The following is an 18368-nucleotide window of genomic DNA, read 5'->3' as shown; positions in this document are numbered from 1 at the left end:
CATCGTCATAATGTAAATCTCATGCATACATATCATCATCATTTTATTCTAATGTCACACCATTCACAAATGTTTCAAACATTGCACACAACATTCTCAAATCAAACATCAACATCTCATCACATTACGCATAACCATGGTTGTCAATTTCTAGTGATAACTCATAAACTCGTACAAGTTTATGAGATTAGGATAGTTTACTTGTATAACTTGGAAGTAAACTCATTTTTGAGTAATCTCGGTGATCTCACGTGATCTTGTGTAATATCGCGAGATCAGTATGATTTTAAGAGATCATAATTTTTTTTGTTCTCCAAATAAACTAAACGTTCGTTTTGGTTAGGGTTGAGAAGAGAGTTTCATTTCACTATCCCCGTGTTACGAATGATCTCCTCCTCTGTCTTCTCCAAGGAGAAGGCGAACCACCATTCGTTCTCCTCCTATGTCTTCTCCACGGCAAAGGCGCAAACCGCTCTTCTTCTCCGTGCGTTCTCCTCCGCAAAGGCGACCACTCTTTTCCTCCTCTATCTTCTCCTCCACAAAGGTGTGAATCACTCTTCTCTATGGGCGAACCAGTGTTCTCCTTCGTGAACCACTATTCTCCTCTATGTGTGATCCTTTGTCTTCTCCTCTACGAGTCGTGCGGCTTCTCAAGGCTATTCTTCGGTAGCGTCGCGACGCCTCCTTGAGGCTCTTCCGCAAGCAATGCAACACTACGACTCCAGTTAGGTTTTTTTTTTTTTTTTTGTGATTCATTGTTAACTTTGGAATTTTATTATTAATGTAATTTGCTATTTTACTCTTTAATATGGAGTTAAAATGTTTAATTATTATGCTATTTTTAATTATTTTTATAATTTTTTTATTGAGTAATCTTTTACGGAGTCTCCACGAGATTACATAAACTCTCGAGATTGACAACCTTGCACATAACTATCTCATATCATATCATGTATAATGTTATACTATCAAATATAAAGTTTCTCATGCTATGTATAAACATATCATATTAGGCACATCACACACACAAAAAATCTCATGTTGCATATAGACACAAAGCCTCAAGTACAAGGTAACACGAACATAATCTTGTATCATCATCATAACTCTTTTACCAATAATCCTCTCATTCTTTCTCTTTCTTAAGCATATGTATAAGTTTATCAAACCATCTCAAGATTAAACACTTAAAAAGAAAAGCAACTCACCATTACAACTTTGAATCTGTCTCTCTTTATCTTAAGCTCCTACAACATTGTGAGGTCCAAATGTGATACATGGATTTATACTTATGATATCAAGTTGATCTCAATTTTTTAATAAAGATAATAGAATTACCTACAACTTTTATGTTAATCTTAAGAGTTAATTTTATCATCTACTATTTTTAAAAATTACGAAACCTCAGTATTTAAGCCTAACTTTGATATCTTGACCTTTTCTCACTAATTTGATCACAGCTTGAGTTCTAAACCTCTTTTTTGGGTGATTCCAACACCATTATAAAGTTAAAATTCAAGCCTACAACTATTATAAATAGAACGAAACCTAATTTATGTTAGAAAAGAATGGCTCAATCCACGAGGGAGGGGTGAATTGGATTCTATGACACTTAAAATTTTTTTAGAGTTCTAAGGATCTTTATTTCAACTTAAACTTTTCTAATATGAATTCTCAAAGAAGTTTCTTGAAAGACTTGCCAATGGGAATCAGTCCTATATGCTTTCTTGATTAATCTTGAATAAGTTCAATGTTAAGAACAACTAATATGCAATACTTTGATTCACTTTAAAACAATGTTATGCATACAAACATATTAATCAAGATCAACCACTTTAACACTCAACCAAGATTTTGCTCAATGTAAAAGATAAGGGTGAGAGAAGAATGCACAAGTATTTTATCCTGGTTCAGCCACTCCACATGTGACCTACATCCAGTCCTCAATCATAACCTGATCAAGATTTATTCCACTATCTCAATGAAGAAGTTTTACAAGCATACCACACATGTATATACTCCTACATTCAAGATAACCACTTTCTTGCCCCCCAAGAAAGCACTTCTTGTAGAAACCCACTATAAGAATTCCTTACCACTTGAGACACCTACTCAAGATTTCCCTTACACTTTACACAAGGAATTAAAGGAACGAATTCACCTGGAAGCTGAACAAATCAGACTGTGAATTCCAAAAACAAATCTTAATCTTCCTCTCCCAAGAATGTAGTGATGATAATGATCTTTTTCAAAGCATTTCATAAAATGTTTTTCTTCTTGGTTTCACAAAGAAAAACACTCCAAGAAGGTCACAAAGACTTCACAATATAGTTTTTCTCTCGTTGATTCCCAATTCATTCTTTGTTCTGAAGTTTCAAAGTGTGAAAGCTATTTATAAAAATTTCAGAACCAGATAATCGATTATTTTAAAGGATAATCGATTATTTTACTCTTCATGATTTCTGGAAATCACTCAAGAACAGAATAATCGATTATTTTGTAGGATAATCGATTATTCCAGAGAGTGCTTCCTGGAATAATCGATTATTTCATAGATAATCGATTATTACAGTAAGGCTCTTTTCACCTGTTGCTGGAATAATCGATTACACTTAATGATAATCGATTATTTTGAGTTAGTTTTCAAAAACTCAATTTTATACTTCAAAAATCTTTTCAAGTATTTTAAGTCATCATGCATCATACTCACTCTCAGTCAATTTAGATTAAAATTAACTCATGCACAAAGCATACACATGCGAAATAAGCTAATCAAAACAATACAATTCATAAGAGCTTATGGACTACTCCTATTACACATTATGATATTCATATCTTCTTCTTGACTAGTTTGTGTCCTTGGTCAGCTTCAACTCTCAGAATCCACCCTTTGTTATCATCAAAACTCTCATTCTCTCTTATACTTCAGAGCTTAGTTGATTCACTACTCCATGAATCTCAACAATTTAGTCATCTAAAAGTCTTTGAAGTGATTACAAGTTTTAGGCGTTATGTTTCATGCACAAACACATGATACTCATATTGTGAGTCACATAATTAGATCATTTCTTAACATTTTTATGTATTTCTTTAGCCTAAAATATAACCCCAAATATATCTAATTTCTAAGCCAACAAAGGAAATTCTATTTTCTTAATCATGTAGAGAGAAATTACCTAAATACTGATATATGTTCATACCATAATTTTATGAATTAGACAAATTGCACAAAAATTCTCAATATGATTAATAAAATAATTCATTTATTGTATTATTAAAGATAAAATAAGAGAAAAATAATTATGATTCATAACTTAGCTAATTATTTACTAAACATCATATACTAAAACGTGATATATTTAAACACTTTTGTGCGATTGACACATGTGTTTTAAACTTTGAAAGTTGATAATATGAATTTGACATGTGTGATTCAAAATAACTATGATTAGATTTAATAATTATAATAATGATTTAATATAAATAGTGACTTGATAATTTGATTCTTCTAAAATAAAAAATGCACTTAATTTAGAGGATAAGGTGTAATAATAATTATTAATTAAAAAATGAATGATGAAGGATTGTAATAAAATCAAATACATATATAATTAAATTTAAAATTAAGTATAATATTTATTATTATTATTTTTAATCAACAATTATTATTATAATTTATTCTTTAAAATAATATCTCTTTACTTTAATTAGTTAAATCCTAATAATATTTTTAATAATAAAGAAGAGAAATATTATTTGTTATGTGATTACTTAAACGGTGAGAAGTTTAAAAGTCGGAGAAGAAAAAAAAAAGATAAATAAAGAGAAAATGAATTTAGAAGTTGTTATAAAGATAAATTAATCTAAAATTTGAAATATTCACTTATATATATATTACATATAATTAATTATAATTATAATAAATTTTTGTATAAATAAATTTGTTGAAAAAGATTTTGAAATAACATTAGTTGGATAAAAAAAACACCTTTTCATACCGTGAATCAACTTTAAGAGGAAATAAGTTATTAAAAAATAATTATATATTTAATTTTTCAAATTTTTGAAAATAACTTATTTTCATAAAAAAAATTATATACAAACTTAAGTTATTCACAAGAAGATTAATTTTACATAAATACTGGTTAAAGTTGAAAAAAAAAATTATAGTCAATTTTCGAATCACACTTATATCTTGCAAGTTCATGTTGTGTTATGTTTGATAACTTGGTTGAGTTGAGCTTAAAGTTGAAAATGAGAAGAGGAACGTTCCACCAATGATCGTTAGGGTTTGGTCGCATCATCATTCTTCATGTCGATCCTGCGCCGATGTGTTTACCCTATCAAGTATCTATCTTTTCTCTTTCCCCTCCATTTTGACTTCCATTTTCATGCATTTGCATATATTCATTGCTTGCATTTCTGTTTCATATAAACCTAAATTCATAAATACTGTTATCTCTAATCATTGTAATTTTCTGTTGTCCTTTGATGTATACTTGAATCCCCCTCTTTTTTTATTCTACTTCTATATTGCATAATTGAAATAAAATGTTAGTAAAAGAAATTTTGTGGTGAAAATTTCAGATTTTCAGCCATGTATAATTACGGTTGTTATTGTTCCCTTATTCATAGGAAACAAGGACATAGCGTGGAGCTTTCAGGATTATTATTATGTGGGATAAAAGATGATACCCTGAGTTATTTCAGTGGTGAAAACCTTGGTGGGTGTTTTGTTTTTGATAAGCCACCTTGGTGGGTGTTACCCTGCTCTGTAGTGCAAAATGGCTTTGTTTAAGAGAGAAAAGTTACCATACTTCACCCTTTGTTGGAAAATTCTTTCTGGGTAGTTGTGGGTTGTCTTCACATGTTAATGAAAAAAGTTGCAATGAAAAAATGTTTTGAAAGAAAAATTTCTGGAACTTGAGAAAACCCTTTCAGCTAAGCTTACTGAGGATATTACCATGGAGGAAGAAGTCGATCAGGAATCTAATCCAGAACCTAGACGCCTTGATGATCCTTTGTCAGAATCTGAGAATGAACTTTACCTCAGCCACCTTTAAAGAGAAAGGCTTCTTTGGAGTTGTTAAGAACCATTATGGACAGTCCAGCTTGCTACATTCCCAGTATTCTGGAAAGATTTGTTGAAGCAGAGGAGGATTTGAGCCATTCAGAGGCTTCAAAGATTGTATTTATTCTCTGGAAGCATCATATGTATTACAAGGCATTGCAGGTGCTTTCACTTATTTTTCTTAGGTCCCTTAAGCCAAGTTTTCTTTGAATTTTATAAGTGGATTCATAATGGTAATTGGTTAATCAAAATGCTAGTGTGAGGTTTTGTTCTTCTATTATTCTTTCAAATGTGTATATATTTTTAAATGATTTGTTTGTGACCTGATATTGGAGCTACGAGTAATATATGTTTTCAAGGGTTACTAATTCATGCAATGGTTCAGTGATGTACTTAATAAATTAAGCCTTTCTTGCAAGTCTATGTTACCTATGTTTGAACTTCCATCTGCTGTTATCTGTTTTGCAGATTTCGGAATGGTTGGAGACCACTAAACAATTTGAGTTCAGTGAAAATGACTATGCTTCTCGTCTTGATTTAATAGCCAAGGTCCAGGGAGTTGATGTGGCAGAAAAGTACATGAAGAATGTTCCACACTCTTCCAGAGGTAAATTATTGAACATAATTCTTTTAGTAAACTGTGTCCGGTGTGGCAACCGGGAAAATTCAGAGGCAATTTTTGAAAAAATGACAACTTTAGGTATACCAATCCCCAAACGTCCTGTTAGTTCACTTTTTTATCTCTTGAAAGTGATCAAACAAGATGAAAATAAGATAAAAATTAAAATTAAAATTTAAAATTAAAATTGTATCCTACCCTAAATATTATTAAATATCAATGATCATGTCATATTGTGTTATGTTTAACGTTACCATTTTAACATAAATATTTGGTGAGGAGATCAAAATTATAGATTTAGTAGAATTTGGAAAGACTAAAATTGTGGAATTAAAAGTTAAAAAACTAAACTGCTATTTAATTTTAATTTCAATCAAAAGAATAAAAAAAAAAACTGAACTGTAAAATGGCGCTAATAAAAATAGATAGCAAATAGCAGTTAATGATTTTATTATCTTTTTTATATATTAGTATAAAAGTATAAATATAATTCTTAATCTATATTATTTATAGTAATATATAAATAAAATATTCCTTATATATTGATAATCTCCCATCTTGATTTCCCACTCAATCTCAGACAAATTTTTTCAAAAAAAAAAGGAAATTAGCATGCATTAAGTAATTACAACAAATTATAAATTCAAATCATTTAGCCGGAAACAATATAGATTCATGATGTGTTATGAATAATAATCGGTGGCTTAATTAGTGGATGTCAATATTCACTGTTAATTCTATATATTATTTCTTTTTTATGTAATTGCTCAGTTTTTACATTTACTTATAAATAGACTAGTTTTCTTTTAAAGACAATACATGAGTCAGATTCTTTTCTCCATTTCATATTGTGTTGTTTGTTCTCTCTACTTTCTCTTTCTTTTCATAACATGATGAAAATTATTCGTTAGGAATATTTTAGCCGTAAACATTATAAATTCACAATTCCCAAAAAATCAACGTATTAAAGTCATTCACAAAAATTAAGACATGGGCTAAGTAATCACAACCAATGATATATTTAAACCATTTAGCCATAAATATTATAAATTCATGTATGTTGTGATACTTTTTACTTATAAAACTTGCAGACAATTGTTATTCAATATTCATCCTCTTAATTCATTTTCCTTTTCTCCTTTTTGAATTCCACTATCTTGTTAATATGACCTCTTCTATGTGTTTAATATGTAATATGTAATATTTTGAAATCGTTAAACATTATTATTTAAGTTAATATTATTTTGATTTTGCTATTTGATTTTCTTATCTAAAACTATCAATAGAAAAAAATTGTATAGGTCTAAGTTGAGGTAAGGGACAAACTACTTTTTATTTAAATTTGCAAATGATTTTTAAGTATATTGTACATCAAACGAGTAAAACAAATAATTATCTAAAATAGAAAAAACTAATTATGTTGAACCAATGCCTTGCACTTAGGATTTAATATTGTATAGCAAGGTTGCATATATTATCACCAAATGTATTGATAATTTATGCAAAACAATTGTAACAAAATAAAATATACAAAATGTATAAAAATAAATAACTAAATATCAACAATAACAACTACCAGATGTAATGAATATTATGTTGTTGTTTCATCAATGTTGCCAATATAAAATGGAGTCACAACGTGTAGAAATATTGAAGCTCAAGTCACATTTCTTTATAATAATGGTGAGTTTATTTTTTACAAATGAGTCTTAAACAAATAACATAATATTGAAGCTCAAGATTCTGTTCTTCGAGTTCCTCTCTAGCTGCCTCCTGTTTGCCTTCATCTTCAAATCACAATTATACGGCCATATTACAAGTGAGGTAACCCTAGAGTATTTTAGAAGAAACCCTAACCCTCTCTCGTACGTGTAGCCCATTAATAAAAGCCCAACTAATTCACCTCTCATTTTTTAATTTAAAAAGATAATTGCTAATAATATCTTATCCTGATTCCCTCACAACATATTATCCCCATTTAATTAATTAATTAAAAAATATTTTATTAATTTATCATGAAAAAAATGGGATGTTACATTACAAATTTATAAATTGATGGTAGTTTAGATCATTTCACTTATTAGTTTAATGGGTCAATCTATAAGTCAAAGGGCCAATCCAACCTTTGGCCATTTGGCTTGTCAAGCTTAGTAGGCTAAGCCAAAAGGTCCGATTCTATTTTGGTCATCCTTTTTAAGACCTAGTCTAACCTTATTTGTAGGCTAGCCAGGTTGACCCTTCAAGATAGACTCAAATTGACAACTCTAGGTACAATGAGTCACTAGTACAAAAATGACTTTTAAAATCGGGGTTTTAAAATCGGTCATCAGATAACCGATTTTAAAAGTGGTGCGGTGACAATTTTGTAAATAATGGCATTACTTTTAAAATCGGCTACGTTATGACTGATTTTAAAAGTCTCTGACGCTACTTTTAAAATCGGCTCCTGAACAGCCGATTTTAAAAGTCTACTTTTAAAATTGGCTCTAAACAGCCGATTTTAAAAGATTACTTTTAAAATCGGCTATTGAGTAGCCGATTTTAAAAGTATCACTTCTAAAATCGGTTATTGAACAGTCGATTTTAAAAGTAGCATCAGAGAGTTAATTATACTATCTCTGCTCCCATTGCTTCATTCTCTACTATTTTGCTTCAATATCATATATTCTTCTCTCTTTACTCTCTCGGAATCTCATCTGAAGTGTGTAGCTTCTCATTTTCTCGGACGAATACAACAGCGAGGTAACATTCTTGTCTCATGTGTCTTATTTCGTTGTTGCTGGGCGAACTTTGAGTCTGGAACGGCCCCAGAACGGGCCGTTCTACAAGCAGAACGACCTGTACTGCTTGCAAAACGGCCTGTTCTGCAAGCAGAACGGCCTGTACCGTTTGCAGTACGGCCCGTTCTGCAAGCAGAACAGCCTGTACTGTTTTTAGAACGGCCCGTTCTACAAGCAGTACAGGCCGTTCTGCTTGCAGAACGGGCCGTACTGCAAGCGGTACAGGCCGTTCTGCTTGCATTAATATTCCTTTTTGTCATCTACAATGGTAGAGCCTCATGATAAATGACACTCTCAACTCTGTTACTTGGAAATTGGAAATTCGTCTAGCACACTCAAGGAATTCACTTGCACATTATAAAACAGTACCACATCCGAATCGAGAGAAACAAGAAAATGAATAAAAATAAAGAAAGATCAATAGAAGTTTGTTGGTATTAACTTCAGAAAGTTCTTGTTTGCAGCAAAGATAGACCAGGACAATATGAAAGTCATGTTGCATTTACACTCCCAGGACTGTGTAGAGTTATTTCAGGGATAAATGTATTTGATCCCAAGTTCAACATAGCTGCACCTGGAGCTGATCAGTCAGTCTATTTCCCTTTTGGAGCATTTATACCTTTTGGAGGCGGGTCAATAATGAACAAAAAGAGGCAAAGCAAAGATACATTAAAATGTTCTACAATCTTATGTTCAAGAATTTGGTAAGTCAACATATTTAGTCTTTAGAAACATAAACAGAACAATTATTGTCATGCAATGCGAATGACTCCCACCTTTGATATGTCAATATCACAGGTGAAGACTATAATTGTTCCAGGTGAAGACTATAACTTGACATGCACTCAGATGTTGTTCATAGCCTTAATCATACATTAATAGAAACGGTATTTCTTTTCTTCCTAGTAAATGCGACTGCTGGGTAGTATTGGCTGGGAATCTAATGTGCATTATGTGCTGCATTTAAATTTATAAGCTAGACTGTTTAAAAATGCCTCTACTAGATTCTTTTTTTCTGCTAACAACCTAAATTATTCTTTCCTGGCTGGTGTTTCACAGGTCATTGAAATTGGTTCTGTTGGAAAGGGTCTCAGTCAAGGTGTTAAAAACTTTTTTGCTCATACAGAAGGGTGAGATCTTGATTGATCTGTCAACTATGTGCACATTCATGGCTATTATAGAAAATTTGTAGAAAAAAATATTTATATATTAATATAGTTGATTTTGATTTAAGTTGATTTCACAACCCAAACAGAAAACCAAACTAAACTGCAAGGTTTAAAAGAATAAAAATTAACAAAATTGTTATTTTAAAAGTAGGACTTTTAAAATCGGTCATGGTATGACCGATTTTAAAAGTCTCACTTTTAAAATCGGTCAGCGACCGATGTTAAAAGTCCTACTTTTCAAAATCGGCTCTTTTAAAATCGGTCAGAGAACCGATTTTAAAAGTAAAAAATGACCGATTTTAAAAGTGTTTTTTCTACTAGTGAGTCATAGGACATTTAGGGAATTGCATTCATAATAATTTATCTTGTTAACTATTTGTTTGATTAGTTTTATATATTTTGTATGTGTTGTAAAAATACATTAATTTTTTTTTAAGTAGATAAATAACAATTATTTTAAAGTTTAATACAAATTTTTAGAGGTGTTAATGTGTCATCAACTCATCATTAACAATCACATATAACACCTAGGATTGTAACTTAACTTTTTAATAAACAAAAAACAATTAAAAATGATCATATAAAAAATAGAGACTAAAAATAATAGTTTCAATTTTAATGGGATGAATTTTTTTTTTTTTTATTGGAATCAAAATCAAATCTGGTTAATTTTAAAGAAACTTAAAGCATATTTAAAAGCCTAATTAAAAAAATATGCTTCTATTGTTTTATTCTTTTATGTTTTTTGAATTGTAAAACTCAACATTGTATTTTTTAATTTTCTGTTAATAAGTTATATATCTTTTACCTTTTTCTTTAGAATATAAAATACTAAATTGATCAATACAAATAGAGTAATAATTAAAATAATTAAAGAATAAAAAAATAAAGTTTTCTAATAAACCTTAATATAAAAAAAGATAAAAATAGAATTATATTAAATATTAAGAATACATATGATAAAAAATATTAAACTACTGACTATGTGCAATAAATTAGTTAAAGATGTGCTTCTAACCTTTTTATTTTATATTTTTTATATGGTGTAACTTACACTAGCTATTCGTTTACAATCATAAAAATATTAGAATAAACTAGTTTATAATTTGGTCAAACAAATTATAAACTAGTTATCAAACAAATTTCAATTTTAATTTAGCTTAAACGGCATCCCAAATACATTTGCAGTAATTACTGAAGATAAAAACAAAAACACTCAGTTCCAGCCAATAATGCCTTACATAAATTTGGGATAAAATGGTGTATATCAAGTTTTTAGTTAGCGTGTGGATAACATGCTGGATAGTTGTAACAAAAAAAAAGTGCAGAATATAATGTCCCAAAAAATATCAAGAAAGATGAAGTTGAGATCAATCATTCATATAATCTATTTTCATGTCTACGGACACCAACATAAAAATTTCCTTACTATAAACCCCAAAAAGTATTCAGTGAATCTTTATATATAAAACCTCTTAATTTAGCTGATCAAATTTGTTGTGTTGTGATCAACAATATCTTTGGAGAAATTTGGGTCTCTTGCAGATGCTGAATCTTCAAGTAACCAAGTTAGGATGTCGGTATACTCTTGATCATAAATTAAGTCACCAGATTGTGAACCATAGGGAACTAGTGCATCTGACCCTTGTGCAGAAAAGGATCTCATATCACCACTTGTGAAACCTAAGGTGTTTGCATCAATAGTTTGAGGTGATACTAAATCATTATTAATATTCTCGGTGGCAAAAGATGGCTGAAGATTGATAGGACTAATTTGATGATGCATCATTGTCTTCTGCTGCTGCTGCTGCTGTGTATCCTTGAACACTCCATATATAGATGGATCCATGATTGGCTGAGAAAAATTATTGATAATGGCAATGTTAGAAGGATGACCATGTGTCACACCTTGTTCTTGATTGGAATGGTTAGCCTCTTTTTCTGTATCAAAGGTTGTCAATGTGTTATAGGAAACATGGTTAGAAGCAGCCAAAGATTGGAAGTCCACTCTCACAAGTGCACCAGATTCTGTGTTTGGCAATGCCATCTCATTAGATGTACTCTTCACCTCATTCTGTTGCTGTGTTGCTCCATTAGATGCACTCTTCATCTCATTCTGTTGCTGTGTTGCTCCATTAGATGTATTCTTCATCTCATTCTGTTGCTGTGTTGCCCCATTAGATGTACTCTTCATATGATGCTTATATTTCTGCAGTCAATATTGCAGTCACAATGCCAATAAATTTAAGAGAAATGCTATCTTTGTCATAACCAAGTGCAATTATGAAAAATCAAATACACAAAACAGAAACTAACCTGCAAATGACTGGCAACGTGATCTCTTGTCAAACCAGCGATATTCATCACTTCAAGAATTTTCTTTGGCACAGCTTCTGAAAAATAATTAAAGAATCAGACTATGCCTTGTATAAGAATCACAAAACCACCAAAGAAAAATTCAGTGACTGTATGAACAGAGAAAAAGAATCAATAAAGAATCATACTATCATCCCCAATTTGCTTCACTGCCTTGAGAAATTCACGATGCAGCATTGGTGTCCATATTACACGTGGCTTTTTTGCTGGGGGTTGACAAGAATGTTCCGATTCATCAGATTCTCTTGAACTGCTATTGTTTTGGTCTCTGAATATTTCTGTGGCTTCAATAACAGTAGAAGAACCAAATTCAGAATTATTATTCTCCAATATGACATAATTCTTGTTTTCACTAAAGGCTTTCCTTGCTGCATGTATCCACATGTTCCTGAACTGATTCACATGCAAGGGCTTATTCCAATAATCACAAGCCCCGTTTCTTACAGCCTTCATCACGGAACCCTTAGCATTGTCAGCAGACATCACTGCACATTGCACTTGATAAGTAAATCAAAGTTCAAACCAAAATCTATACACACAAGAATTTACAGAACAAGTATAGTTACCCACCGATAACTGGAATTTGAATATCCTTCTTGGCATGTTGAAGGAATTCATGGCCATCCAAGTTTGGCATGTCAAGCTCCATGAGGATCACATCGATGCAAGCCTTTATTTCCCTCACAAGATTCAAAGCAAATGGTGATTCGGTGCATGTGACAACTGCACACAGCATAGAAACTATATCAGTAACACAAAAAAAAAAAAAAGAGATTAAATCTCTGTCCAAGAAACAGTGAACAATTATCTTACCGTGATATTTGAGTTGACTACATATTTGCCTAGTGAATTCAAGAACTGAGGGGTCATGATTGTGACACCCTCTACCCCGCATATCATAAATCAATAAATTTAAATAATATAACTTTAATAATCAAACATGTTTAAAGAGTATCACATTTTTAACAAACATAATCAGCGGAAATTACAAAGAAATAAATCTCAAAGTTTTCAAAGTAATTTAAAATAACATTAACAACCTAATCTAATCTTATCTATACCCCGATGTCACATGTCCTATCAGAGCATAGCCCATAAAGAAGCCTAAGCTTCACCACCAACATCCTCAGCCTCATGCTGATAATCACCTGTATAACGGTTAAAGAAAAACAACACAAAGAAAAAGGGAGTGAGAAAACATCTCACTCGGCTCACAGTGTAGGAATATATATACTAGATAGCCAAACACAAACAAAACATATATAACATAGATTAACAATATCACATCTTACTCATTCAAGGCATATCCATTTGTCATATAATATCAAAAGACACATGTATGGACACGGACTACATTTTATCATGCATGTGGCGCCAGTCACTTATCACGTAGTATATTGCCGCTAGCAATACACAAAGAGTAGTCTAGGAGTACATGCCGGGACACAACCTCTGCGCACTCTCACTAGAAGGACATACTACCAGAGTCTCGTCGGGATAGCTAAGCCGCGCAAGATACATCCCATGCACACAATGGGCGAGACTGGGACTTCCAAACCGAGCCATCCCCAAGGACTGATCCCCACAGTTTTTACACTAGGGGGCCTTCTCTGGCGGCGTATTCCATATCGTACCCTTATCACTTTATGCAAATGATGCATGTCAAACAAGACTCTATGCATTCTCATATCACTTTATCACTTTCCATGGTCATTTCTCTTTATCACATTTCATATCTCATTGTCACATTATCACATTATCTATCTCATGGTCAATCATATCTCATGGCCATTTCACATCATATTTCATCATCACATCATATCACATTATCATCACATTATATCACATTATCATCACATCATATCATTAGAAACATCACATTCACATTATCATATCATATTCATAACTTTCACAATCATAATCTCAACAGAATTTCTATTCATACACACATATTAACCCAGCAATTAGAACATACAAACAATATAACATACAACAAACACAGGATTGGGGGCCAATCCCACTACCCAGCATACAATCCCACACCCAGAGCGAGGTTTCTCACTCCCCCCTTACCTGGATGACAAGCGCTGAAACTAAAGAAGAGCTTCCTCCTCTAGGCTCCTTCTACTAGGATAGAACCACCTCCTATGGATTCCTCTAGGTCTTCAAAGAGAAGAAGAGGAGAAGAAGAGAGTATAAGAGAAGAGAGAATGAGAATTGAGGGATGGTTTGCAATGGAGAAGTGAAGGCCTATTTATAGCCTCCAAAACACATTAAAAAAATGTAAAATAATGGAGAAAAAGATAGACAAAACTAAGTGGAATGAATTATAGAAGTTGGTGGGATGAATTAATGGAGTTGGTGTGAATTAATGGAGTTGGTGCCATGTTCTTTTCCTCACCGACTTTAGCTACTGATTTGGACCTTATAGACAGCCGAATCTGAAAATATTTCCTTCATGAAAGTTGTAGGATTTTCTCTTATCTTTCCATAGCCACCAAGTTTGTATCATTTGAACAACCACCGACCAAGTTATACCCCACAAACCGAGGCTTGCCAATCAGTCCAGCGAGAAACAATTGTATCAATCAAATTCCAATTTTGACCTCCTAAACGACCGATTTTGCAAATGGCTATTTCTGTAAAAGTTGTGCGTTTTTCTCTTAGATTTCCATTGACACCAATTTTGCATAATTTGGACCATCACAGCCCAAGTTATGCCCTAAACACCGAGGCTTGCCAATCAGCCCAGCGAAAAACGGTTTTAACAAAGAAAATCACAACTATCTAATTAAGCCCAATAATACACATATCTTTCTAAAGCCTACAATTAAGCATAAATGGAGTGTGAATTAGTTACAATTGAAGTAAAATATAATCACCAAATTATGACTAAATAATAATAATAATAATAATAGTAATAATAACCATTTTGAAAACTGGGATGTTACAATACTTCCCCCCTTTTAAGAAATTCGTCCTCGAATTTTTGAAACGAAGAGGTTTGACTATGACTTGTTCAAGATTCTTCTTAAATTTCCTTGGAAAATCCACAACAGAGTCTAGACATATTATTTCACTTCCAAACAGGAACATCTAAAGGCTACAAAAGTCCTAAAAGGCTTCTGATGTTCTGTCTCATACTTATACCATACTAAATATAAGTACATAATATCCTCTATTCTTCTCTTTACTTAAGGTCACCACGCTTCCGCTGTGCCACTCTGATGCACCTTAGTAGCTCTTAAAACTCCCTTTAAGATCATCTTCCTAAATTCAAGATTACTAGGCTATAGATCCTATCATTGAACCCCAAAATACCATCAACTTCTACTCATAAAGGGCTATTTATACCTCTACCAATCTTCTCCACTTGGTTCACTAAGAAAGAATCTAACTCCTAAGCTTCTCTAATCTCGTCCATTAATTCATTAGTCATTTTCAACATACTAAATTCAATGCTCCTAAGGGTGAGCTCACACATCACGCTTAAGTCGCTAAGTTCTTTAATCAAATACAACCCTTAAATCGTCAAATATGGTAGGTGAAAGATCATCCTACTCAAGGTATCTGCTAGAATAATAGCTTTATTTCTACGACCTTCTCCAAAGATTAAGCACTTAAGCATAGGTTCACTAGATACATATACCAGATTTCTAATTTCACCATTCTAGCTATACCCAAGTCAAATTCTTATCCACCTCCTTATCCTATAACCTCATACCAAATAAATCATCTAATCAATCCTTTCGTTACTCAATTTAAATTTTGTCTTACACTACTAAGAATAACCTTATCAGAAAAACTTAAATCTCTAAGTTGAGCTAAAAGATCTATCTTTCTAATCAGGAAAAAAAAAGGTAAATATAAAGGTCTCATACTCAGAGCATCGGTTACCATAATGGTTTTGGCCACATAACTTAATAATATCAAGATCTTATTCCTTAAGGACTTTTAACTATTTCCTCTGGTCAATAGGTATTTAAAACTCTTATGATCGCTAAATACCTCAATCTTAGAATCATATATGTAGTGTTTTCAAATCTTAGTATACATATTAAAACTGCTAACTCAAAGTCATGGGTAAAGTAATTCCTCTCAAGAATTTTCAATTGCCTAGAATCATAAGCTACTACCTTTCTTCTTGCCACAACACTCTTCCCGAACCTATCTTTAGAAGCATAACTATATACCACAAAAGTCTTGCTAAAATCTAGTAGTATTAACATTAACCAATCTTTCCTTAAGAGTTTGAAAACTACCTTCTCCTTTGTTATCCCACACAAAGGCAACTATTTCTTAGTCAATCCAGTCAAAGGTAATAGTAAGCGACCTAGAGAAGTAGGCGATAAAATGTTTTGGGTACTTAAAAATAAACATAGGTCCAGAAATTCCTGATATGGGTTAGCCTTTCAAACTACTATTGAATTCATGGGTAGGCAAACGAAAACTTAGTGAACTGAAACATCTTAGTAGCTAGAGGAAAAGAAAGCAAAAGAGATTCCTGTAGTAGAGGTGAGTGAAATGAGAGTAGCCTAAACCTCTAACTGCTACCTTAGACATTTACTTAATAAATCTCCTATAAATTATCCTAAGAAAACTCTTAATTTTACTAATTGAATTAGGTATCTCTCACTTAAGTACAACTTCTACCTGAGACATATCCATGTTTACCTTAACTGGAATTTACAAGAACTAGAAAACTTATCTTATACAATAAAAATAATAAATAAATCAATCAATCAATCAATAAATAAGATAAAATAAAATAGTAATACTTAACATACAACCGTCTTGAATATATCTCCACCTTCAACTACAATATGATCATATCACACCCTAAGATCAATCTCACTAACCACACGACATTCACCAATTGATCCCTAAGGTCATCTATCCACATATCAACATACATGCTTACTAAATCATATTAGAATACCAACTTTAAACCTTCAAATATACCATCGATAAGCATGTACATGAACAAACTTTATCACATAGCATTATACAACCTTTAAACAACCTCTCAATCCTTATGCAAACACCCTAAAACAAAATCAATTCTTATCCTTGCATTGCCTAACTATTCAAAAATATCATGAAACCATACATATCCCTTCAACAATGTTTAAAGAAAATGATACCTAGAGAGTTATACTTATTCAAATGATCTCAAACCTATCTCAAAATAAAGATAAGAGAATAAGCTACAACTCCTACGAAGACATAGAATTCTAAAAAGATCATCTTCTTAGCTACAAATTTCAAAAACCGCAGCAGATATATTCAGCGCTTATAACTAGACCTTTGATCACCAAAGTAGCTATAACTAGAGTTCTATACCTCCGTTTTACCTGATTCCAGTTCCATTAGAAAGATAACGTCCAAAGCTACTACTTTTGTGAAGACCATAAAATCTGATTCTGTCAATATGATACTCATACAGGCACAACAAAATTTTAACGAAAATAATCCCCATATTATACAGCAATAGTGTACTAACATTTCACAAAATACCTCAACCATTCCAAACTCACTCCTTTCCACCTTAAACTCATATTCAAGCTTTCCATTACAATCCTAGACCAAAACAGCTCACATATTTAGTGCAAAGGACTTAGAGAATAATATTCACATATTACCTAAACCATAAAAGTTAACATGAAGCACCAATACTCAAGGAACGTTTCAACCTCTCATCAAAATATCAAAACTCCAATTCTCATATACAACCTCCTTGGATTCAATCGCTACTACTATAGATTTCCTAAATTTCATTAATCGTAAACTTTTGACAAATTAATGTCTCTCCTAATTCTAAGGTCTCAATAGGCTTTATCCGTACTATTGGTACATAAGCTCACCATACGAGTGATACTACTCAACCACTACTTCTTACGTAAGCAAGAAGTATCAAACAAATAAGCAATTATGAAAAGAGCAATCAAAAAATAGCATCATCACAATGCACACAACATAATCAATCATCATATTAGCACATCAATCAACTCATCACATTATTAATCTACCAAACAAGCATAATAGACTCATAACTCACGGTCGATTAGATCGACTTGCTCTGATACCACTAAATGTGACACCCTCTACCCCGCATATCATAAATCAATAAATTTAAATAATATAACTTTAATAATCAAACATGTTTAAAGAGTATCACATTTTTAACAAACATAATCAGCGGAAATTACAAAGAAATAAATCTCAAAGTTTTCAAAGTAATTTAAAATAACATTAACAACCTAATCTAATCTTATCTATACCCCGATGTCACATGTCCTATCAGAGCATAGCCCATAAAGAAGCCTAAGCTTCACCACCAACATCCTCAGCCT

General features: G+C 32.0%; 2 protein-coding genes across 8 annotated transcripts; one reads left to right on the top strand and one right to left on the bottom strand.

The window, feature by feature from the left end:
• Positions 1 to 4044: 4044 nt before the first annotated feature.
• On the top strand, positions 4045 to 11858 carry LOC109792897 (pentatricopeptide repeat-containing protein At1g80270, mitochondrial). Of its 2 annotated transcripts, none has more exons than XR_014427764.1 (6): positions 4045 to 4347; positions 4636 to 5233; positions 5540 to 9174; positions 9269 to 9357; positions 9530 to 9600; positions 11185 to 11858. XR_014427764.1 is itself a non-coding variant. In XM_083059507.1 (6 exons), the coding sequence occupies exons 2-4, from the start codon at positions 5099 to 5101 to the stop codon at positions 9009 to 9011; spliced, it is 351 nt and encodes a 116-aa protein (XP_082915633.1). In that variant the 5' UTR covers positions 4179 to 4347; positions 4636 to 5098; the 3' UTR covers positions 9012 to 9174; positions 9269 to 9357; positions 9530 to 9708. The 2 variants fall into 2 exon arrangements, 1 of the variants encoding a protein (XP_082915633.1); XM_083059507.1 differs by lacking the exon at positions 11185 to 11858 and having other exon boundaries at positions 4179 to 4347; positions 5540 to 5678; positions 8935 to 9174; positions 9530 to 9708.
• On the bottom strand, positions 10989 to 17971 carry LOC109792898 (uncharacterized). Of its 6 annotated transcripts, none has more exons than XM_083059506.1 (6): positions 14089 to 17971; positions 13056 to 13163; positions 12586 to 12738; positions 12144 to 12500; positions 11956 to 12032; positions 10989 to 11848 (listed from the first exon to the last, which is right to left on the bottom strand). In XM_083059506.1, exons 3-6 carry the CDS (start codon positions 12662 to 12664, stop codon positions 11120 to 11122), a joined length of 1242 nt encoding a protein of 413 aa, XP_082915632.1. In that variant the 5' UTR covers positions 12665 to 12738; positions 13056 to 13163; positions 14089 to 17971; the 3' UTR covers positions 10989 to 11119. The 6 variants fall into 6 exon arrangements, with proteins under 6 accessions (XP_082915632.1, XP_082915631.1, XP_082915629.1 ...); XM_083059505.1 differs by having other exon boundaries at positions 13077 to 13163; XM_083059503.1 differs by having other exon boundaries at positions 13056 to 17971.
• Positions 17972 to 18368: the final 397 nt, after the last annotated feature.

The sequence above is a fragment of the Cajanus cajan genome, chromosome 7, assembly GCF_000230855.2.
Source record: "Cajanus cajan strain Asha chromosome 7, NIPB_CcT2T_4, whole genome shotgun sequence".
NCBI classification, from domain to species: domain Eukaryota; kingdom Viridiplantae; phylum Streptophyta; class Magnoliopsida; order Fabales; family Fabaceae; genus Cajanus; species Cajanus cajan.
This window is presented reverse-complemented; position numbering and strand designations above follow the sequence as displayed.